The sequence below is a fragment of the Populus euphratica genome, unplaced genomic scaffold (genome assembly GCF_000495115.2).
Source record: "Populus euphratica unplaced genomic scaffold, PopEup_1.0 scaffold31.1, whole genome shotgun sequence".
Taxonomy (NCBI): domain Eukaryota; kingdom Viridiplantae; phylum Streptophyta; class Magnoliopsida; order Malpighiales; family Salicaceae; genus Populus; species Populus euphratica.
Genome location: NW_011499850.1, coordinates 1,724,849 through 1,748,882, shown reverse-complemented (window position 1 = coordinate 1,748,882; position 24,034 = coordinate 1,724,849). Strand labels below are relative to the sequence as shown.

At 32.5% G+C, this 24,034-nt stretch overlaps 3 protein-coding genes and 1 long non-coding RNA gene across 8 annotated transcripts in view; 2 read left to right on the top strand and 2 right to left on the bottom strand.

Moving 5' to 3' along the window:
- Positions 1–1,098, bottom strand: part of LOC105121037 (UDP-sugar transporter sqv-7-like) — a 6,405-nt gene extending 5,307 nt beyond the window's left edge. Inside the window, exon 1 of one of the 2 annotated variants that reach the window (XM_011019520.1) lies at positions 731–1,098. In XM_011019520.1, coding sequence (XP_011017822.1) covers positions 731–857 — 127 coding nt within the window. In that variant the 5' untranslated portion in view covers positions 858–1,098. The remainder of the gene's footprint in view (positions 1–730) is intronic. The other variant, XM_011019519.1, reaches the window with a different exon arrangement.
- Positions 1,099–6,766: 5,668 nt separating this feature from the next.
- LOC105121035 (TBC1 domain family member 15-like) lies at positions 6,767–18,842 on the top strand. 4 transcript variants are annotated; one of them, XM_011019515.1, is made up of 16 exons: positions 6,768–6,940; positions 7,045–7,224; positions 7,313–7,364; positions 7,445–7,552; positions 8,488–8,572; positions 11,459–11,558; positions 11,834–12,232; positions 13,705–13,764; positions 14,223–14,321; positions 14,412–14,522; positions 15,552–15,623; positions 15,737–15,853; positions 16,420–16,569; positions 16,912–17,012; positions 17,684–18,034; positions 18,482–18,842. In XM_011019515.1, exons 1-15 carry the CDS (start codon positions 6,878–6,880, stop codon positions 18,015–18,017), a joined length of 2,031 nt encoding a protein of 676 aa, XP_011017817.1. In that variant the 5' UTR covers positions 6,768–6,877; the 3' UTR covers positions 18,018–18,034; positions 18,482–18,842. The 4 variants fall into 4 exon arrangements, with proteins under 4 accessions (XP_011017820.1, XP_011017817.1, XP_011017816.1 ...); XM_011019514.1 differs by lacking the exon at positions 18,482–18,842 and having other exon boundaries at positions 17,684–18,145; XM_011019516.1 differs by lacking the exon at positions 18,482–18,842 and having other exon boundaries at positions 6,769–6,940; positions 11,504–11,558; positions 17,684–18,145.
- LOC105121034 (uncharacterized) lies at positions 8,579–9,841 on the top strand. Its single transcript, XR_841459.1, has 2 exons — positions 8,579–9,494; positions 9,625–9,841. It is a non-coding gene; the product is annotated as an uncharacterized LOC105121034 (long non-coding RNA).
- Positions 18,843–18,870: 28 nt separating the features above from the next.
- Positions 18,871–20,203, bottom strand: LOC105121033 (transcription factor MYB82-like). Its single transcript, XM_011019513.1, has 3 exons — positions 20,036–20,203; positions 19,711–19,840; positions 18,871–19,583 (listed from the first exon to the last, which is right to left on the bottom strand). The coding sequence occupies exons 1-3, from the start codon at positions 20,160–20,162 to the stop codon at positions 19,151–19,153; spliced, it is 690 nt and encodes a 229-aa protein (XP_011017815.1). The 5' UTR covers positions 20,163–20,203; the 3' UTR covers positions 18,871–19,150.
- Between the last annotated feature and the right edge of the window lie 3,831 nt (positions 20,204–24,034).

The following is a 24,034-nucleotide window of genomic DNA, read 5'->3' as shown; positions in this document are numbered from 1 at the left end:
AAAACCCACCCCCCCCCCCCCCCCCCCCCCCCCAAAAAAAAAAAACCCACCCCTGCACGCGTGGGACAGCGCGTGGGACAGCTCAAACGAAAGTCCACGATTGGGGCCCCAACATGGAATTATCTGCACCTAACAATGTTGGAATTCAACCTGTAGCGTGCACCTAATTCATACGACTCAAGCAAACCCGCAAGTCCTTAACCATCAGGCCAGCCCCCACGAGTTTAAATTCCAATAATTTTACAAAATTTTACCCCCCCCCCCCCCCACCCATACTTGCACCATCATACTCTATAGCATTCTTTCGCTATCCTGGCCATCACAAGTGACCACTTCACTATAACCTATATAAAAAATATTCTCATATCATATAGTCCTACTTTTCTAGACATAATAAAGCCCAGTGTTGTTGACAATTCAGTATGTCTCCTAAATTCCATCTCCATTATTAGTGTCTTTAGTGGCATCAATAATACTAGATATTCTTCTATTCTTATTGGCCCACAGCATTATCTCCTCAAACCCCTTTTCAACTCACTTTTTCTTAGCCAATAGAACAACCAACAACACCCCCCTTCTTCTTTTTCACCATCAAAAACTGAAACCAAATTTTCTTTTCAAATTCTCTTCTTCACCCACATTTTTTCATCGACCAAAGAATATGTCAAAACAAAACCAGAGAAAAAACAGAAAAGAAAGACAGTTTAAAGAAAAGAAGAATGGACCTGACCTGCACTGGCCATGTAAGAAATGGCAGCATAAGCTCCTTGTTTAGTCATGGCTGAGCCGTTTTTCTCCTTCCCTTCGCTCTTTAAGGGATCAGTAACTGGTAGCTTCTTGTTGGTCTCTGAATCCATGCCAGAAAACAGAAATCTTTTCTTTGCTTTTGGAAATTTGAGAGTGGGAGAAGAGTAGGGACCGGCAGAAGGCGGTTAAATAAGAGAGGGAAGGGAATATGTTTGAGTGAGCAAGAGCCCACGGAGAATGCGTTGGAATGGACACATGGCGTGGTGTGGGGAGCACCGGTCCGTTTAAAACTTCAAAGTTAGGTCCCAGCTAAGATTTTATTGGCTGCTTTCTGGCTTTGGATTTGTTTTTGGGATTTTCTGGTTGGGTTTTTTGGATTTTTATTCATTTTTAGGATTTAGATTCCACTATGAAATGAAATGAGCTGTTGGGAACTTAATAAATGAGATTATATTTGTTGCCTTTTTTTCTTGGAAAATAAGAGATTATATAGTAGTATGATTATTGCAAAATGGATTTTGACTCTTTATTATGGAAGATAAATTTCCGAGGAAAATAATTAAAAAGTTAAGAACATACTAAATCAAAGTTGGATTTGAATTTAAAAAAACAATCCAGAGAAATATACAGGTTGTTTGGACCAAATTTTGTGTTGTGATTGAATTTAATTATAATATTTTATTTAAATTTAATTGGTAAATAAGTTAAATTTATATACTTAAAAATATAAAATTCAGTTCGTTTTATTTTTTATATTATTCTTATTATTTTCATTTTATTTCCTTGAACGTTTTTAAAAATAAAGGGCCACCTAATTGTTTTAATAAAGGTAATTTTAATATTAAACTTTTTTTATTTTTGAATTGTGAATTAAAGTCGTTGATCTTTAATTTACTTTTATAGTATTTTTAAATATTAATTCCATTTAAATTTAAATTTTTAATACTTAAAATGATTTTAAATAATAAAATTTAATAGCTGACTTAGAATTCAATTTAGACTGTTCAAACATGTTGATAAGGAATATGTTTTGGGAATCAAAAGTGCCAATCATTTTTAGCATTAAAGGAAAATTATTCTTGAAAAAAAAAATGAATTCTGATGTGGGGTTTGGGTCAACAATCAAATATTTTATTTTCTAAATTACTTGTAAATTACTAAAATATCATTGGAATTCTCTGAAACGCAATGCAATGCTGGAGTTGATTCACTATGAACGACATTATTCAAATATATTTTAAATGCTGGGATTGATTTTTCAATGCATTTATTTATTCAAGAGTTCTAGAGTATTCTAAAACTGAGTTAAAGAACAAGTATTTAAAATATATTTAAAGGATATAATTGAAAAAATAAAGATAAAAAAGGTCTTTTCTATTTTGAAGTAAAAAAAAAATCAGTGTGATTCCAAAAATCTTTGTTTCACGTACCAATTTGTCCATGTTGTTTTAAAATTTTATAATCTCATAAATTTTTATTGTTAAAATAAAAAAGAAATGTGTCAATAAAAAAATAGAATTTGATTAAAATTATATGGTTTTTTTTTTTAGCTCATATATAGTATCTCCAAAAAACATTATTGTTATTACTTTTTATTAAATGGATTACACTGCTAATAAAAAAAAACTCACTTTATAGTTAAAATAAAAAATATATGAATCAAAAATACAATTTTGATGTAAAAAATTATATTTCTCTTTCATAGTTTCATTCATCGCCTTCTTTATGAATGTCTATAATCACATAACTAACAAAAAATAAATTTTAAAGGGGAAATTTTTTTAAATTCAATTATTTTTATTATATAAATCACAAGTCGAGTTAAATCATATTAACTCAAATCAATTTAAAAATATTAAGACAATATCATTAAATCATATTAACTCAAATCAATTTAAAAATATTAAAACAATATCATCGTTAAAAACATTTGAACTAAATCAAGTTTTAATCAAATTAATTAAGTCATGCACAAACCTATTAAGTTTATCAAATTATATTGAATCAACCCACACCCAGTTTTATTTTAAAAGTTAGCTTCAGCTATGATTAAGTCAATAAGTTAGCTTCAACTATGATTAAGTCAATAAACAAAGTCGGGCTAAATTTACAAATACAGTTATAACAATATTAGATGATTAGAAGCAAATTGTTAGATAGTCTTATCACAGTCATGTTATGTGTATATACATGGTGATATGTGTATTACCATATATATACATATAACATGATTACAATAAGACTATCTATGATCATGTGATTTTTTTACAGGAAAATAAATATATAGATTTTTCTAACTAGTTTTTTCATATAAAAAAATTCTCAATTGTAAACCAAAATATTTATATATGCATATAATTAAATTAATTAATATTTAATCAAGAGATAAATAAGATTAACATATTTAATATTACATGCCCTTTTCTTTTCTGCTAATTTCTATAAAAAAATATCGGGAACGTTCAAATTTATATAGTACAAACCCAACAACAAAAAAAAAAAGCAATTTCAAAGCAGAACAAAACGTTAGTTGAAAAAAAAAGGTTTTGAGAACCGAGGAGAACGTTCAAATTTATATAGCACAAACCCAACAACAACAAAAAAAAGCAATTTCAAAGCAAAACAAAAAATTAGTTAAAAAAAAAGGTTTTGAGAACCGAGGAGAAGAAAAGGATCATAGTGGGGATAGGGGCCGAGTTGAATCGGAGGGGCATACCAAACTAAAACATGAATTCGGTTAGCTGGGAATATTAGGTAGCGGAGGGTCAGACCCCTAGAGGGAACTTTCAGAAAGAACAGGCGGAGCGGGTAATAAGATTAACATATTTAATATCACAACACAAGTTGTGTATTTAGTTATATTTATTAACTTTGTTTCTTATGATAAATTTTTATTCGATCAAATGATTATCATTGGTAATAAAAGGTAAAAAAAAATCATCAATAAAAGAAAATTAAATAAAACTATGGAGTTCAACTATCAATAACCAATTATTGAATGATAATTTTTTTAAAAAAGATATAGATCAATTTGGGTTATCTTGATAACCTTACGACTACATGCACATGATTAGGATAGACCCATAATGAGAAAATTGAAAAAAAAATTATGAAGATCAATTCAAAAAAAAATATGTTGAGTGATGAAATTAAAAAAAATTAACTTTAAAAAATAAATAAAAAAGATAAAAAATCAACTTGTGTCAACCTTTGAAACTTATAAATATGGTCATGAGACCGGAATTGACCACATGAAGTCAAACTCAAAAAACAACAAAGCAAAATTTTTAATAAAAAAATATTTAGTGATGAAATTAGAAAAAATAAAAAACAATAAAAATATATGAGTAAATTTACGATTGAAATAACCTCATATAAAAAAAAAAGAGAAAAAAAAAGACACAAAGACCAACTAAAAAAATATTAAAAAAATTAAAAATAAATCAATTTATATAAAAACCCATAAAATAAAATCAATCTATATTAATCATCAAAAACTTTAACCCTAACTAACTATGAGATCTGTACTAAACCCATAGAAAGGGGGGGACATCGAAAAAAAATTCTCATAAAAAAAATATACCAAGGGATTATGTAGGAAAACAAAATGCAATAACCAAAAGCATTGAAAATAAAATAAATAATAATAAAAAGATAGGGAACTAACTCAAAAGAAAAATAAATTAAAAATAAATATTTATGATGAAATTGAAAATAAAATTTAATTAATAAAATTAAAAAATAAGGATCAAATTTAATATGAAAATAAATTAAATTAAATGAAAATAATAAAAATCAAATTAAATTAAATTAAATGGCAATGATGAAATTAAAAAAATTAATTAAAATAAAATTAAAAAATATAATAATTAAAATAATGAAAATAAAATTAAATATAAGAAAAATGATAGGGCACACATTAAAACCCCTCCACACACGCGCACTGCATCCCTATATAGAGGTTGTTAGTATGCTTCTAATACCACCTTTAAAGATAATATTCGATCGCAAGATTTCGCTATACTTGCCAACCAAAGTCACAACCGATGTCTGCTAATTAGCGCGTGCTACGTTGATGCTACTAGTTCCCATGAGAATAACAAAAAAACCAAAATAAAAAAACCAATGCAAGAGCTTTAAAAATTCAACAACACCAACCATTATCACAAAAAAAAAAAACCTATTATAAAAATACCAGAATACCCCTGACCATTATTGAATAAGACCTAACCTTTTAAGGGTAATTTAGATATTTAATGTATATAAAAAATCAAAAAGACAAAAACAGTCATTAGCATCAACTTTCAATTTTTTTTTATTCCAAAAGCAATGAAGTCATTTTAGCATAACATATGTAAAAAAACTTATCCATCCCTTATAAATATTGCAAAGACAAAATCCCCTTGTGAAATGATAAAACTACCCTTAAATGCTATTTCACAGGGTGGTTTGAAAAGGGGTAAAATAGAAAAAACATTATAGACTATTAACAATGTTTTTTCCGGGCCTTTTTAATTTACTCATGAACCTTTGTAATTTATTTTGTATATGAATTTTTTTCTCAATATGTAATTTATTTTATTCTTTTTTATAATTAAAAAATATTTAAAAAATAATTTATATATCAACTAAAATTAAATTATCTTTTAAAATAAATTTAAAACAAACCTTTTATATTGATTTAATATAGTTAAAAAAACTTATTAAGTTTTTTTTTAAGTTACTATATATAAAAAATCAGAATAATCAAGATTACTATCTGTAATCTGTAATCTTTTCTCTATTTATTGTTTTAATTTATTTATTTTAAAGGTAGATTTAAGTTATTTTTTTAATTATTTAATATTAAATTAATTAAAATTTAATTTTTATAATTATATCGATATATTTTATATAAAATTATTATGTTCTTATAATTTAAATTACAAATTTAATAAATCAACTCAAATTAATTTTAATTAATTCAATATATTAAATTAAAGTTTTTAATTAATTTTTTTTAGAATACCTTAAAATTATTAAGTCAACTAACCTTCCAATTTAATATTTTTAATATAAAAAGTACTATCAAGTTTCAAGGATATTTTTATGCTAATAACAAATAGATTTGACCGGCACCATGTAATGAATTAAAATACGAGTCAAATCCGGCCTTTTTAATTTACTCATGAACCTTTGTTACCTTTTTTTTTTTTTACTTCATTTAACTTCATTTGCTTGTTTTCCTTCTCCTTTTCATTTTGTATATGAATTTTTTTCTCAATATGTAATTTATTTTATTCTTTTTTATAATTAAAAAATATTTAAAAAATAATTTATATATCAACTAAAATTAAATTATCTTTTAAAATAAATTTAAAACAAACCTTTTATATTGATTTAATATAGTTAAAAAAACTTATTAAGTTTTTTTTTAAGTTACTATATATAAAAAATCAGAATAATCAAGATTACTATCTGTAATCTGTAATCTTTTCTCTATTTATTGTTTTAATTTATTTATTTTAAAGGTAGATTTAAGTTATTTTTTTAATTATTTAATATTAAATTAATTAAAATTTAATTTTTATAATTATATCGATATATTTTATATAAAATTATTATGTTCTTATAATTTAAATTACAAATTTAATAAATCAACTCAAATTAATTTTAATTAATTCAATATATTAAATTAAAGTTTTTAATTAATTTTTTTTAGAATACCTTAAAATTATTAAGTCAACTAACCTTCCAATTTAATATTTTTAATATAAAAAGTACTATCAAGTTTCAAGGATATTTTTATGCTAATAACAAATAGATTTGACCGGCACCATGTAATGAATTAAAATACGAGTCAAATCCGTATTTTTAAAAAAATTAATTTTTTATTAAAAATTATTATTTTTTATTTTTTAAATATACTAATTTCAAAATAATTTTCAAAAATTAATGAAAGTGTGAACCGAATTTTTATTTATTTATTTCTTGACAGTATTTTATCATTTTCATCGTCACCGTAGCCTGTTTTGGGGCCCCACATTTCCTTCTCTCTGTGGAACACCCCCCCCTCTCCAAATCCACCATTCCTTCCTCCGTAAGCAAAAAAACTCCCCCTCCTCCTTCAAACCCCTGACCACCAGCAACCATGCAAGAACCGGACCTTCACGATTTATCCGACGACGGCGATTACGCCGCCTCTCTTCAGCAAGTACAGCACTCAATCACTCACTCACTCACATTTTCACTAAATTCAATTCAATTCACAAAGCACGTTTTCTTTAATAATCTCCTTGCCTTCTTGTTTTGATCCAGGGACCGGCGAGCATGATGATGACGCGAAGCGACGTCGGAAAGAGTACCTCGTCGAGCGTGCCGGAAGGCGCAGAAGTTGTATATCTCAAAGATAACGTCACAATTCATCCTACTCAGTATGCGTCCGAGAGAATCAGTGGTCGGCTGAAGCTTATCAAGCAAGGCTCTTATCTCTTTATGGTAATTTAATTAGGTTTTTATTAATCAGTTTATTGATTATCTGTTTAGCATTTTTTCTAAAATGGGGTTGTTGTTTATGTGATGGCAGACGTGGATTCCGTACAAAGGGCAGATTACGAATGCGAGGTTGTCAGAGAGAGGTTGTGGTTCTGAACTTTTAATTTGGTGAATTATGAGTGGTGATGTAGAGGAGTAAATGTTACATGGTTTTGTTCTGTAGACAGGAGTCTTTATACCATAAGGGCTGTGCCTTTTACTGATGTGAGGTCCATTCGTCGATATACTCGGACGCTTGGGTGGCAGTACATAATTGTTGTTTTGTCATCAGGTATATATGTTTTTTTTTCCTTCCTTTTAATGAAGGCTGTAATTTTCAGTGATAGAGGATGTCGAATTTTTAACTGTCCGAAGGTGCTTTTTAACAAATTGATAAAAATCAATGGATAATTCTACACTAGTCTTGAACTTACAACTCGGTGTTGTTGAGTTGTAAAGGCCGACAAATCGAATGTTTACATGCAAGGATAAAAAATTATGTTATCAAGGTGGTTATAAAAAGTTTTCAACCAACTACTACTTTCTTTCATTTTATTTTCACAAATGAAACCATGTTTTCCTACAAATGAGTTCAGTGTTATCACGTGATTGGTGAGCTTTTCAACTCAACCATGCTGTGTTGGAAAACCAGGAATGGTGTAGAATAACTAATATGAATAAAGGTTTTGAATACTTTTAGTCTGATAAATGGTCAATGGTTCAGGTGATGGAATTTAAGATGCTTGTAGTAAGTGTTACAATGTCTGATATTTGTTAGAGCACAAACATCATATTTTTCGTGGATTTTTCACTTTTTACGGTCTGCACTTACATGGAACTATCAAAATTGCACAGTGTGATGATTGCAGTGAGTTTCTGAAGAAATCGGTACTTTGTAGTGGGAATTTGAGTAGTGTGTGTTATCTATTTTTTCCTCATGGATATTTGTTTTGAGGAGATGGACTTTATTTTATATACCTTTTACCTCATCAAGGTATGATTAGTTCTATATCTATTTATGAGCATCTACTTTTATTTATCTTTGGTTAATTTTATTGCAAGGTGATTGTTTCTGCTTTTATGCACATTTTTTCGTTTGGTGTTTCTATGCCCTATGTTAAAGGTTATGAGTTTTGGAGGTGTGTTGCAGGACTATTTCTCTTAAAATTGAATCTATCAATCCTTGGATCTATTTCTCTTGATTTTTAAAATGGAGGTGGGTTGCAGGACTTGCATTTCCTTCACTTTACTTCTACAATGGAGGAGTCAAAGAATTTCTTGCTACAATAAAGCAACATGTTTTTATTGCGAGGTTGGTTATTGATTTACCTTTCATTTTGAGACTCTCTATGCATGGTAAAGGTGCATATCTAGATATTATAAGAGCATCTTTAGTATACTAAATTTACATTTGTTGACAAAGAAATTAAAATAGATCAACGTTTCATTTCATTGTGCTAATCTTGTTCATCCTTTCAATATTCGTAGCACTGTTCATTGGGCAAATTTCACTTCTAGGTCCCTCGAGTTTTATATCCTTTTCGACTTGATCGTTCAACTTTATTTTGTTTCAAATTGTCCTTAAAAGTTATGTTGTCCTGCCACATGTTTTTTTATTTCCTTCAGATTGCATGCTATCACATGTCCAAGGTGTCAAATAATGTTCTAGCATTAAATGAGAGGTCAAATTTATAGGATGGGAATTTTAGTTATTGTAAATAAAACAATTAAAGAAACAAAGATCAAAATTAACATTAACTAAAAAAAATAACAACTTTTTTCCCATCTTTGTTTTTCAAAGGTGCATAAAACTACACTTTCATCCTTCAATTTTTTATTTTTTATAGTTGGTCTTTGCTAAAATTTATTTTTTTAATTTTTCATTCCTTGGATCTTGAGAGAGGTGAGAGAAAGTCGTTGTTAAGAGAGAGGAGAGAGAAAGGGTTTAGTTGGCCACATTCCGATAACAAAAAAGGCCGATGTTCATGTTAATGGGTTCATCTTGGAAAGGGAGTTCAATGGTGGTGGTGTTTCCTTTTGAACATGCTGAAAAAAGTAGATTGGAGCCTGCAAAGTTTTTTAAACTCAGTTTTTAGAGTGATTGGGGTTGAAAATGGGTTTATTGAGTTTTCTTTGATGTTAATTAGGTGTTTTCAGGTTAAAACAAATTGAAAATTGAGTTTTTGGGGTCCAAAAACCCAATTCCTGATTTTCGGTGATCGGAGAAGGTAACAGTGGATGACATGTAGTTTGCCTAGGCAGAAGACTTGTGGTGTGCACAATTTAAAAAAAAAAGAACAATTACCTTTTTTAAAAAAAAAAACAAAACAAAACCTAATTCTTGATTTTCAATGATCGGAGAAGGTGAACAACATGTCATTTGCCTAGACAATGATGTGTTGTCTGCTCAATTTAGAAAAAAAATACAATCGTCATCCACTTTTTTTTTTAAAAAAAAGGGAAACCAAGGGTGCGAGCCTGGGCTTTTGCCTTTTAGGCTAGCATGCAGGCTCGTCTTCCTTGCCCAGTAGCCCTGACTTTTGTTTTCAATTGTTTTAATTAATATGCTATGTCATTTTTTTCTTAAATTGACCAAATTAACTATTTTAAAAACAGTAAATATTTTGGCTGGTTTCTGTGATTTCATAAAACCTCCAATACCTCTAATAGATTATTGTCATTTATTTTTAATTTTTTTCTTAGATTTAAAATCAATCAGTTGTACATGTATTATGCATTTATAAAAATAAAAATTATATGTTCTTAACAATCATAGTGAATCTCTAAGATATATAAACAAATCTATAATATAAAATGGGCAGTTGAGGTAAAATATTTGCATTATGGAAAAATTCTCTTCCCACTTTAGTCTTTAATCTGTGCTAACAATTTTTTTCTTCTTATTTATCAGTTAATATGTTTTTTCATTCGTTGTATTACACACAAATGATCTTTCCATTCCTCTTTTAACAACTTTAATGATATGAAAAAATCTCATCTATAATGATGGCATCGATTTTTTTTTTTCAAAATTAACTTCTAATCCTACCCGCAACATATCACATGTACATTGGCTAGTATTGTGCTATGCATGGAGTGCATTTTATAAATAGAATTGACTGATATTTTTCGTTGTTTATTCTTGGATGCCTTGTTTCTAATCTATTGGTGCTATGTGGTGAGAAACTGCTTCAAGGTTATCTTTGAAACTTTACCGGGATTAAATGAGTTCCTTGTTTTGTAAGGTATAAGGACCAAAGCCTGGCTGGCCTTGCTTGGGCTATGGCCAAAGCACATTTTGGCCTTATGGAATCTTCTCTCCTTGTAGAAATGGGTTGGATGGGGGGTTGTTGGTTCTCTGTCTCTCAAGGCTGTTTCTGACAGAACAAAAAAGAAATAAATAAATGAAACTACCAGTTTTTCAATAACTTGTAGGTTCCTTCTGCAAACATTGTTGTCTGGAAAGGAAGTTTAAAAAGCATAGGAAAAGGGTAGCAGCATGAAGTTTGTTCCGTCATGTCTTGTGCAGAGTTTCTGATATGAAAGAAATGATAATACTTTTGTGGTTTAAAAGTTCTAGTATAAAGGTTGAAGTGAAGGAGCTGTCTTCCTCACCTATCTAATGGATGATTTCTTTATTTTGCCATTTTTCTGTCTTTCTTCTAGGGCTTTATGAGTACTCTTATATTTAGGAGCTTGGTTTTTTGCAATTGTTCTTCTCATTGTGGCTCCTTTGCTTTTGTCTTGTTTAGCTCTCTGCATATTTCCCATATGCTTCTGTATTGCCCCTATGCTAAACTTTTTTCTCCTATCAACTTAAATAATAGAGGAATGTTGTTTAACATGAGCATGGCATCATTTTGTGTTCATGTCAAGCATGAAACCTCATATGAGCTGTGATGTTTAGTTATGCTTGCACATTCTTTTAGATTAAGTGCACACATTTTTTATGGTGGACGGGAACCTACTTACACCTTCGAGACCAGACATCCTTCAAAAGAATTAAGTGGAAAAAAAAAAAAGATGATTAGAGCAGAAGTTCCTTCTTCCATAAAGGCCTGGTCTTTTTTTTTTTTTAATCTTATTTGCTTGTTTTGTTTGTGCATGTCAGGATATCTTTTCAATTGTAAGATTGATTTGTTTATGGGGTCCTTAAACTTGTTTACTCATACATCTATCTGATCTTATTTATCATCAGAGATGCCATTTCTAGTAATCTTGTTGCTGTCCATCAAATTTCCAGGTCATTAGAAGATGCAAATGTATTCCTGGTGAATGATTTTCAAAATCCCTTTCAGGTGCGGATGAACATTCCTTTGTTCTCTTTTAGATAACTGGTAAACAGAAACTGCCTGTTGTTAATTGCAAATATTGCTTTTAAAGGTTGGTTTGCGTAGACATTGGTTTCTGCTAGGTGTGCCATCTCAGTCATTTCTGTTATGTTTTAGGCTGTATACCCTGAATTAATCTAGATATTCAAAATCCTGATATGTTTGGTTGACATGTTTTTACGTTTCATTTTGCCTCTGTTCTTTCTTTCTTTCTTTTGATGATTTTTAACTGGGTTTTGCAGAGAACTTTGTCCTCTTTAGAGTTGCCTGTTTCTATTGCAAGTAGGCCATCTGCATCTGTTTCAGATGGTGGTGAATATTCATCTTATGAACTCCAAGGGAGGATTGATAGCAGCATTCATGAAGACACTCCCAGGCCTTCTCAAAACCATGGGAGGCAGAAGCACAAGAGTCATGATCCTGCTCGAGATCTAACAATCCAAGTACTGGAAAAATTTTCTCTTGTGACTAAATTTGCTCGGGATACAAGTTCACAACTGTTTCGTGAAAGTAATAGCAATGGCTATGGTGCTATTGAGAGGAAAAGTTCTAGCCACTCTCCCCCTAATATCCCCCATGAGGCATCAATGGATGCAAAGGTAGCTCCTGTGGAAGGTCCTGTTCCTTCAGATCCTCTGGAGGTACCCTTTTCTCTACTTGAGCAATTTTGAATTTATTAATATTTTGGGACCCTCTGGAGTTGAATTAAATTATTTGTCTTCTTTTGTCCTGCTCCTAAAAGGTGATATATTTTTTATTACATTTGATGTGTACTCTTTATAACACACACACTCTTCTCAGATGACACATAACCCTTAATGTGTACATCATCATTAGGTTTGCATACGCATCGGAAACTGGTATTGGCATAGTATTTGGTACTATATCTGCAAATTGCATTTATTAACGCCATTATGGGGCTTTTGCATATAGGTTTTTGACAGTGATGTTGCTGAACATTTTGTTCTTCTTACTTCTGTTTGAATTATATCATACAGAGTTTACTTGCAACTTTTGAATTTGATTTATAAAATTTCTTTCCTTGTTTTGGTTTTTCTTCTTGAGCTCAGGAAATTCATTATAGGGTAATACTGATTTTGTTAGCTGGTGAACAGAATGGGGCAACCAGTTCTTTCTGTTGGTAATGTATTGTTTTTTAAAAGAGGGCATGGCTGACTGGTACAGTACCCAGTGCACCAGGAGTTCACAAAGACTAGTTTTGGCCTGCAAGTTTACCATTAAGTCCTTAGCAATAGCATGGATAGTAATTTAAATCCATCATTTACCAAAGGTATGAATATGTTGTTACTAAGAATCAAGCTATTGGAAATGGGTTTTACCAATGGGTGCTTGTTGGAAACGGGTGGTATTTTTTATGTATTTAATAAAATGTATCAAAGCATTTATTTTGAATGTGGTCAAAACAAAATTTTCTTGGGAGCCCAGACATCGCTTTTGATTCATTTTTTTACAGGTTTATGTCGCGAGAAGGAAGACTTCAACAACCAACACAACTTTTCCTCTCAATAGCACCATAGCCAAAATTTTGTTTAACTTTTTTAATGTCCCTGAGAAGAAAGTTCTGTTGGTGTAAGGAATGGGTCTTCTTACATTTGAGGAAAAGTTCTGTTGATGTAATTCTTCTAAAGAAGTTGGCATAATCACTTCAAATATGTTGGTTATTAAAGTAGGAGCCCTAAGCATGAGTCTTACATTTAAGGGTTTTGCCATAGTAGCAACTCGTATTTCATATTGTGATTCAATTCAAGGACCAAAACGCAGATGCCATTATGCATTACATATACTTTTCATGTTCTTGACTTGCTTTTAGAAAGTTAGATTGTACATTTCCACATAGTGGTATGTAGCTTTTCCTTCATGTAATCCCATTGCTTCCATTAGAATATCAAAATGCCACAGAAGAAAAGCACTTGTAATTGCTGACTGCTTGATTCATTAATATTAAAAAATTTAAGATAATAATGACTTTACTTGGGATGATCTAAACCGTGTTTCATGGAATGTCATTTTTCCTATTTGTGTTGATCAATAAATACAATCATTCTTCTTTATAGAAGTGGGATTTATTATTTTCCTCACCTCTTTGTGGCAGTTCGATAAAATGACACTTGTATGGGGAAAACCGAGACAGCCTCCCTTGGGGTCTGAAGAGGTAAAGTTTTTTCGCCTGAAGATAAATTCTCTATTGCCTTTAATGATAGATCTGTAAATATGAATGTCTCTTTTTCAGTACCCTTAAATGTTTGTTTTTCTTGCCGTAGACTTTTATTTTGGTCTCAGTCACATCCTTGCATTGACCCAACTGCTCTTTTATCTGTAAACCATGATAGTCTTTGGATGCCTGTGATTTGTACAACTCTGATTTGATATTTACTTCGATTTCTCAATCTTATTTTTTAGAAGCTCATGTCCCAAACTCAGTGAGTTCCAGGGTTTCAGATCCCACCCTGAGAAACCACTGTCATGGTTTGTCCATTTCATATGCTGTAGCTTCCCATTGAAGATGAATTTTATAGTACCTGTGGCCCTCAACCCCGACTTTATTTACTCAAGACTCTGAATGTACATGCCACTATTTTTTTTTTCCTCAAAAGTTCTTTGTATTTTCAGTGGGAAATTTTCTTGGATTCTGAAGGGCGAGTCATCGATTCAAAAGCCTTAAAAAAGAGAATATTCTACGGGGGAGTTGAGCACTCAACATGTAAAGAGGTTTGTTCTTTGCTCTCAGCAAACAACTGTTTGTTGAGACTTTTTGGCTTAATATGTTAATCTTCTTAGGATTAACAATAATGAATATAGGTCTGGCCACTTCTGTTGGGATATCATGCTTATGATTCAGCATATGCTGAGAGGGAATATCTCAAGTCAACCAAAAAGTCAGAGTATGAGACAGTAAAACAACAATGGCAGGTTTGTTGCAATTCTCACCTTTTCATATATTATTGTGTGTTCCATGTAGCTGCTTGGTATGTTTCATAGCGCCGCACCCCCCACCCCCACCCCCAGGGCGGTTATTGCATGTTATTGAGGATGAAACTGCGGTTTTAAAAGATGAGGTCTTCACCTGTTGTTTCTATGCTCTTATTTTTCTTTTCATTTCTACTTCAACTGATTCATGAAACATGCTATTTTGTTGCCGGCATTTCACTTGCTTGGGCTTGTAGGATACTATTAGGTCTAATGATCGTTAATGCATTGTTGTGTAAAGGGAAAGAGTGATTTGCTTTCATGTTGTCTAAATTCCTATTTATAATATTCAGCTAAATAGAAGGTACAAGAAGAAGAGCAATTTTGTTTCTTTTGTTGATTATGCAAAACCTTTGCAGATTGGGTGCACAGTACACTCAAATAAACCATGTGTTTGTTAGACTTTTGGCTCAGCTTTCCTTCTCTCATAATCAGCTAAAAGGAGTGCTTTGCTTTCAAGTGCAATGGAGCCAGAGAGGCTTTAAGACCCAGTCCCAAACTAGTTGGAATTAGCTACATGGATTTTCCTTATTTTTTTTTAGGCTAGAATTTCTTGGGCTTGGTGGAAGTTATGTTGTACCATATCTAGGCTTTCACTTTTTAAGTTCAGATAGATGATATTTTGTTGTTTGTCATTTTTTTATCCTAATTACCTATGTTGTCATTGGATGATTGGAAATTAGTTTTGTTTGTTAGGACAAGTGCAATACTACTTTCTAATCTGATTGATGACTTTTTTTTTCCACAAAAAATACATGCTTTTATTTGTTCTATTCAGGAAAAAATGAGATTTCATTTTTAAAGTTAGGTTTAACCTTAACTATGATACTATGTTTTGGTCTCTCTGGTATGTGTCAGAACAGCTGGTTCTTTCATGCATCTCTAACAGTTAGGGTCATTGCAATTCTTCTAATCTATTTTTAAGAAGTTTCCTTTGAGCTGTAATATGTAACTTTTCTTTTGGCCTTGCAGAGTATCTCTACTGAACAGGCAAAGAGATTTACGAAATTTAGGGAAAGGAAGGGCTGTATAGACAAAGATGTGGTATGCATGAAACTACCATAGCTGTTTTTCGAGATTTAAAGTATTGATTTTACTACTTAAAATAAAAAGATAATTTAAGTTAATTTTAATGGTTGTTCTGTTATGTGTTCAAGGTGAGGACTGATAGAACGTTGTCTTTCTATGAGGGTGATGATAATGCAAATGTGAATATCTTACGTGATATTCTTTTGACATATTCCTTTTATAACTTTGATCTTGGTTACTGCCAGGTAATAACTTAATTTGTGCAATTATTTGTTGAAGGAGATGCTGTTTGTTATCCTTTGTGATATTTTTATTTTGTATTTGGTGGTTGTTTTTATATTGCATTGAAGTAAATTTGGAAGTACCATAATACATGTCATTAATTGCATTCAAGGAGATTGGTACTTTGTGCAACTTGTGGCGCTTAGCAGTTTTGCTTGATCTTGTTATTCCTTTCTACCTCTACTCGTGTTTCTACGCTTCTTTTTTCATGTTACTTCTGTTTCTGTGCTTTTTCATGCACTTTATATTGTGTTCCACGTTTTATATTCTCATCCTGATATGCATACTGTAAATAAACAAATTGCTTTCAATAAGGATAAGTCTAGTAATCCTTAGTTGCAATTTATCTTAGTGTAGTTTCCTATGCTCGCATCCAGGTTCAGAAAACATTAGAGTGGGTAAAAGATTACCTCTTCCTATTGGGCAAAAAATGTTTAGTGATTACATTCAAGGCCTTTTTCCCCTCATGCTTGAGAAATTGGTCTATTGGGGATGCTGAATATTCATGTCTGTCCTTTTTTTTTCTCAGGGTATGAGCGATTTACTATCCCCAATTTTGTTTGTGATGGAGGACGAATCAGAATCATTTTGGTGTTTTGTGGCACTGATGGAACGCCTTGGTGCCAATTTTAACCGTGACCAAAATGGCATGCACTCTCAGCTTTTTGCATTATCTAAGGTCTCCCCTCTCCCTACAAGTCTATTTTCTTTCTCTTTTTTTCCCTGAAACTTGTTTTTTTATTTTATTTTTTATTATGCATCTCTTGGATTATATCCATCGTAAATTTAGATTCTGTTTTCTTTCTTAATGAAAATCAAGGCCCTTTTGGCTTCATTAATTATGATGATCTTCTGCTTGTGTTATCACTGTAAAATGGATATCAAATTGTGAAGGCTAAATGATCATTATGTTGGGGTGTTACAACTGAGGATGAAGGTTAGGTGGTAGCTGGATTTTCAGTAAATTGTTCTGATGGGCCACAGTTACAGGTTGACCTAACTTTTGCTATTTTTGTGGCAGCGGGTGGAGTTGCTTGATAGCCCATTACATAACTATTTCAAGCAGAATGATTGCTTGAGTTACTTCTTTTGTTTCCGCTGGGTTCTAATACAATTTAAAAGGTCAGAATCATGGATTATTTGTTCCTCTTTTCCCGCTCGTAGGATTGATGGATGTCTTTTTAATGAAGCTGCTGGCATACCCTTTCAATGTATCTTGTTTTTCTTGCAATTACAAACGTTGCATAGGGGATACAAAACAGAATATCTCGCTCATATACAAGTTAAAAATATATTTGATGCTGATACCAGTTTTGGATTTTCAACTAGTTCAATTTAGCTTCAATTTAAAATGATAATAGTAGATAGTCTATTTTTGTTTCACCGAGAAGAAGATACTTGCATGCATTCTGAGATCTCTGAGTTGAAAAAACTCCAATGCTGCTGGTGAGGGCTTGAGTCGGTGATGAATGGTATATACTTTACTAGTTTTCAATACAACTTCAATCTTCAACTTGAGAAGATTGATGCATGATATAAAAGAATGCTGGAAAATATACTAGAGGTGCATTCTTTTTTGTGACTAATATGAAATCAGTTTTGCGACAAGATGCCCACCGGGAAAAACATCTCAAATATCACTGTGGTCCAATTGTTACTAAATTCAGTGATGTTTTCGTACCCTTAGTATCAAAACGTGAATGCTATGCTATGCTGTCTTACAGCTGGAGAAGAAGGGAAAGGAGGCGTTATTAATTCTTTATTTTTCTCACTAAGATTTGCCAAATCTTCAGGGAATTTGAATACAAGAAAACAATGCGATTGTGGGAGGTGTTGTGGACCCATTATTTGTCTGAGCACCTGCATCTGTATGTATGTGTTGCGATCTTGAAGCGGTACCGCAACAAGATTATGGGGGAGCACATGGACTTTGACACCCTCTTGAAATTCATCAATGAGCTGAGCGGCCATATCGACCTTGATTCAATTCTTAGAGATGCAGAGGCTCTGTGCCTATGTGCTGGTGAGAATGGTGCTGCTTGCATCCCCCCAGGGACACCACCTTCGCTGCCCACCGAGAATGAGAACGCTTTATTGTATACTCAAGAGGAGGATGAAGTACTGTAATCAGATTCTTCCCATTGGTACTATATCATCAGCATTATTTTTTGTATTCTTTATGGAATAGCTGTGTATAAATGTGGATCTTTCAAAATAAAATGTTATTAATCAAGTAATCGTCGACTTCTTTTTCTTGTACCTTCCCTAAATTTAATCGTGTATAAACTTGGCTGGACCAACGTGGTCGGACCCTCATTATTTATTATTGTTTCTTGTTCACATTTCCCAAAGAAAGGGATAAGCTTTTCTATTTTATTTTTTTTATATTTGGCTTTGAATTTTAATTTATTTTTTATTTAAATTTGAAAATTATTTTGGTTTTAAATTAATATTTTTTTTAGTGTTTGTAAATAATTTTTTTTTCAAATAAAAAACAATTTAAAAAATATATTAGACTTTCAAATAACATGATCTTACCGTCAAGTGAAATCATCTTTGATTTATTTTGAACGAAGCCTACAAGTTTCCAGGTCGTGCTGGTAAAGAGACATGGTCGTAGCCCTATGGATGGCTGGACATGGGTGGTACCTATCAGCCGATTGTGATGTTTTATTTTTTTTGGGCCCTCCTTTGGAAGAAAAAATAATGGGATGAATGCTTGCGTCAAGATGCTGATAATTTTGTCACGTTATGCTTCACTTCAACCCCTTACCTTGTAGCCTGCAACTCCATTGCTCTGTTCCGAGGATGTCTTCACTTTTGTGGGACTTGCATCCGTAACTAAAGGGTGTCACGGCAGGCTAGGTGACGGATTTCTGATTCCGAGTGTCATGCTACTGGATCTTGACCATTAGATCAATGTTTATTTATTTATTTTCATTTCATGCTTTGTAATTTTTATTTTCATTTAGATGGGGACTTTGGATTTTTTATTCGACTTGCATATATTGCAGGTAAGAGCGTCACCTGCATGTGGCTATACATCTGTTTGAAACATATTTATCGCTAATATATAATGTAGAATCCATAAAACAATCCTCAACAGCGCAGGAAATAGCACAGATTTTCCTATTCCATGGAGAGGTCAATCTTGTACTATTTCAAGTAGAAGTGGTCTTATCAGATGCAGGGTCTTGCATGGAGTCTGATATCATAAACCATGGCATGACAGATTGAGTGCCCCTCTGTAAAATGACGTCTCACCAGTCACCACCACAGCCTACTGATTCAAACAAAACAAAAGAATCCCAGTAGGCTAAGAAAGGCTCATCGTCAAAGACAAAAGTACCATTGTTGTCTGGCACCATTGGAGATTCTATGTAGTAGTTCATCATGCTCTGTGCATCTTGTGCCCATAGATCACTTACAGCACTTCTCTCTTCTTTCTCTTGGTCCTTCCCTTCCAATTCTTCAGTGCTGCCTATTGGACTCGTGTTGCCAGTGGGCTGGGAATCGCCGAGTGCTCGGAGTCTTTTGCTTTTGTTCTCCTTGGTGTTATTGTCGTCCTGATCAGGGTTTGAGTCGGTACCTTTTCTTTTGCCTGAAGGCAATCTCTTGTTCAAATGGGTATTCCAGTAGTTCTTCACCTCATTGTCTGTCCTACCTGGAAGTCGACCGGCAATAAGTGACCACCTGCATGTAACAATAAAAATGAAATGAAAGCCAGACAAGTTGTTATATAACATGGATCTTCTAATCGGCATTGATGAGTAGGCAGGTTTTCAACGAGGACAAAGCGAAGAAGCGCCGAGCCACTGACCGGTTACCAAGAAGCTTATGCATCCTAATTATCATGTCTTCTTCTTCTTGGGACATCCCACCTCGTTTAATATTGGGTCTTAAATAATTCTTCCACCTTAATCTGCAGCTTTTGCCACCTCTCATCAAACCTGCAACAATGCAAGTATAATAATTAATATCCCACCTGCAGCTTTAAGCTAAAAGAAAGAAAAAATCAGTCTAGGCTTTAGGCTTTATATAGTTTGTAATCGAGTTTGTGCAAAGAATTTAAGCTTTATATAGATTACACCTTTTGTGCAAAGAGGAGTTTGTAATGGAGTTATCCAATAGATAGGGCTAAGTACCTGATTTCTTAGACACAGTTGACCAGTTGCCCTCACCATGAGTCTCTACATATGTTTTCAGGATCAAGTCCTCCTCTGGTTTCCACAAACCTTTCTTGACCTTAGGCTTCGCTTCTTTACTCTCCATCTCTCTCACACACTCTCTCTCTCTCTCTCTGTTTATCTGTCTTTCAAAAATACTTGAGTGGAAAAGAATTGTTAAAGAGAAGGGTTTATATAGAGATTATATTTTGCATGTGTGGATGTCACTATCCACCAGCAAATACCAAGCTTCACCCGTGCGTAGACATATAACACTGTTACTTGCATCAGAATCCCAAAATGGATTGATTGACATGAGGGCTCTGTACATATTTTGCTTCACTTTATCTTTTCCTAGGCATTGCCACACTGTAAAAGCAAAGCAAATCTCAGTTCCACTTTCGTAATAAGAGTAGAGAGGACCCAATTAAACATATGCAGGATCTGGGAAGTCCAACCATACGACCCCGATGTCTCCTCCCTCCTGCATGCTTTTGTGCTGTAATCTCAAGGTACCAAACAGTCGTAGGATTTTTTTTTAGTTATGGTCGCATTATACTTCGGTTTTTAAGTTACTTTAGGGTTGCAGCTTGCAATAATGCATCATCTGTCACACACTCAAGATACACATCACATGGAACATGGACTGATCGATCCCTCCAATGTTTAAATTTTAGCTTGCATCTTTCAAGGTTGTATCTGGCCAGAATCTCAGTACAAAAAGAAAATATACATAATAGAAAAAATTAAACGCATTCGATTAGAGGGGTAAAGACAAAAACAAAAATTAAACGTGTTTTTATAATAATTTTAGAGTGAATATTTAAAATTAAAAAACACGAGAAATATTTCTTCTATCTTAATTCTTTCTGTATCTTTTATCCAGAGAAACTGCATTCAAAACCCAAGAGATTGAGAGATTGGGAGACCATGGATGTCCACATTGTATACCATATATAAGGTTTATTCTACTTTGTCAGGAAAAAAAATATTAACAAGTCAATCCAATGATCATGACGTTTACATGAATACTTAATTTGTGTCTAATCCGATTTCAGTATCTTTCTTTCGGGGAAAAAAGGTGGATATTTCTGAACTAGCTAGTTAGATTTGGTATGTGTTAAAGAAAGACTAGCTAGATATCATTGAGCTTTACAAGGCAGTATGAGCAGAATCACCCATGGTGAAATGAAGTACGAGAGATGAACAATGACACCACTACCTCAAGACTGAAGACATCAGCCTTTTTGGTTAGAGTCCCACCACAAGAAATGCCATCTAGGTGGCTCATCTCTCGATCACTTAATTTTTTCAGGTGCACCTGAGTTATAGGGGATCAGAGTGATCACAGTACTTCATCGTTCTCTGAAGAAGCCAAAACTGTCACCTCATTTATCATCATTGCATCTCTCTCATCATCATTATTTTATTCATTCCTTTTTCGAGACTACAATATAGGCTTCTCCTTTCCAAATCCTTCGCAACAAACAACGTTTTGGACCGTATGCAGGTGAAAACGAAGAACCAGCAATGATTTTAGCTATCATTGTGAAGGCGCGCGCATGTGATGACACTGGGCTAAGTTACACAAAAAGCTTCGGCTTGTTTCACAGTTTGTTTCACATAGGCATGTGATTCTTGACGAGTTGCAAATGGGCATATGCTACCAAGTTTAGTCTCTCTCACAATTTTGTTTTTTTTTCAATTTACCGTCCATCTTTCAACTAAGGCTATTAGTTTTATTCTAGGAGAATATCCAATGAATCTAGTCATTTCTTCTCATTTGGGCCACTCAACAAAACTTTTCTCCAATTGAATCCCTCTATCTGTTAGAATTTCTCATTATTGTGCGTGTGCATGCATGTGTGATATTAAGTGTGTATTTCATGCACTAAAATGAAATTATTCTCAATATATCTTGATATTTAGTATTAAAATCAAATCAATAATGCTATTTTAGATAAGTGGTTCCTCGAAGGATTCTAATAAACAAGAGATTTAGTAAAAAAAAATTCATCTAGAGATCCTATTGAGAATCAATACATAGATAATATTAAAATTATATATTTTTTATTTCATTTATTTTTTTTCCTATTTTCGTGTTTGTCTTGGCTGGAGTCATGAGACATTAATTTATTGTCGCAACAAATTAGATAAGATAAAAGGAATTATTTTATTTGATTCAAAATATACTTCAAAAAAAGAAGACTTTTTCCATGTGGACTAATTGAAGCCATGCCCTTAATTTTTATTTTTAATTTTTCCACCTCTCCAAACCCACCCCCAATCCTATAGATAATGGAAAAGGTATTACCAATAATTTTAATGCCCAGCAAGGTTACCTTTTCCAGATAATTGATAAAATTCAATTCTAACAAGAGCTTGATGACTTATTTTATTTTCCTGCTCTTTGTGTTTAAATAAAAACTTTAAGGATCGGCAATCTTGTGATTAAAACAAATATTTTTAAAACTTAAATATATATTAAAAACAATATTTAAGAGGATTTATTAAATTCTTTTCAATGTACCTGGAAAATATCATGAAATCTGTGCCTTCACTGTTGTTTTTTTAAAATAGGAATTCAATCATTGAGATAAAGGTAGGAATCAAAATGAAAAAGTCATGGTCAGATTCAGTGTTAGAGAATAGAAAATATGAACTGTTTTTTCTTTTTCTTTTTCCTACAATTTGTGTGCTTAATTATGAAAAAAAGAAAAGAAGAAAGAAACCCTTGTGTGTGATCAGCGTGGACTCGACTTTTCTAATTACCATTGGCAAACATCATCATCAACATGATTTGAAAGGTTTTAACTCCAACAATCAAAGAAATTCTAATAAAAAAAATAACATATCTACGTCCACGCATTGGAACAAGGAAATGTTAAACGGGGGGCCTTGTGGGAGGAAAGTGGCCAGCTTGAAACTCATTTCTGGTGTTATATTCTTTTGTAGGGAGACTTTTGTACTGTCTTGCTTTTTTTCCGTCATTATCACTGTTGATGTAAATTTTTCCCAATGCCCCATGTTCATAATACTACAGAATTAATAATCACTGTGCATGGAAAGCCACGGAAGGTGACAAATTTAGGTGGACGAGACAATCCATACGTTGGGTTTAACTCCTAGCTCTATGTAGTGGATATATGCTTTTACAGGAGGAGATTAAAGCTGCTCCAAAATCACCACCCCCTTTTTCACCAAACATGCTCCATTAGAATCAGCACCCAGCACTGCTCACTTCCATCTTCTGGCAAGGTTATCACTTGTAGGGTGGGCCATGGCACCCCCATCACAAGCTGAGGAAAGCAAGATTATAGATTTTGAAGGGCCCATTTCAGAATTCTCTTTGCGAGCGAGTGGCAAAGAAGTTAGTGTTCTGATATTTTAAGAGGAAGATAATGAATAATAAAAAGGAAAGTTAGGGTTTATCTTTTCTTTTTGTTTGTGTTTTGAAGGGGCACGAGTGGATGCTGGAAAGTGAGGGGGAGGATCACGTTTTTTGCCGCTTTTGGGAGAGAGAATATATGAATGAGAGCTTTTGCTATTCTTTTATGAAATCGAAAACGAGAGGGTGTGTGCTGGATGAGTGGGGAAACACGATGGTTATTTTATTTTTTATTTTTCTCCTCCCTTTTTAATTGTCTCCCCCTTTTCTCTTGTTTTTGCTTTGTTTCTAGCCACTGCACAGACAAATAAGGATTTTATTAAGTGTAGTGGAATGATGTAGTGTTTGTTTTTCCGGTTTTATATTTTGGAAAAAATTTATAGTTTTTTAAAATTATTTTTAAATCATTTCAATGTATTAATATTACCAATAAAATTATTTTAATATATATTTCTAAACAATATATACTTTAAACCTTAATCACAACCTCTGTTATCTTAAAAAACCAATAATTTTAATGATGCACTTAGTGCACTGAACCATTTTTATTATTATTATTATTTTATTTTATTGCTCTTCATTTTGTTTTA

Excerpts from the sequence above, each read along its gene's own strand:
- LOC105121035 (XM_011019515.1), top strand. The coding sequence starts at position 6,878 with ATGCAAGAACCGGACCTTCACGATTTATCCGACGACGGCGATTACGCC. Across the intron at positions 7,553-8,487 it reads AATTGTTGTTTTGTCATCAG|GACTTGCATTTCCTTCACTT; the intron begins GTATATATGTTT and ends GGTGGGTTGCAG. Across the intron at positions 11,559-11,833 it reads ATTTTCAAAATCCCTTTCAG|AGAACTTTGTCCTCTTTAGA; the intron begins GTGCGGATGAAC and ends TGGGTTTTGCAG.
- LOC105121033 (XM_011019513.1), bottom strand. The coding sequence starts at position 20,162 with ATGGAGAGTAAAGAAGCGAAGCCTAAGGTCAAGAAAGGTTTGTGGAAA. Across the intron at positions 19,841-20,035 it reads AACTGTGTCTAAGAAATCAG|GTTTGATGAGAGGTGGCAAA; the intron begins GTACTTAGCCCT and ends GCATTGTTGCAG. Across the intron at positions 19,584-19,710 it reads CATAAGCTTCTTGGTAACCG|GTGGTCACTTATTGCCGGTC; the intron begins GTCAGTGGCTCG and ends TGTTACATGCAG.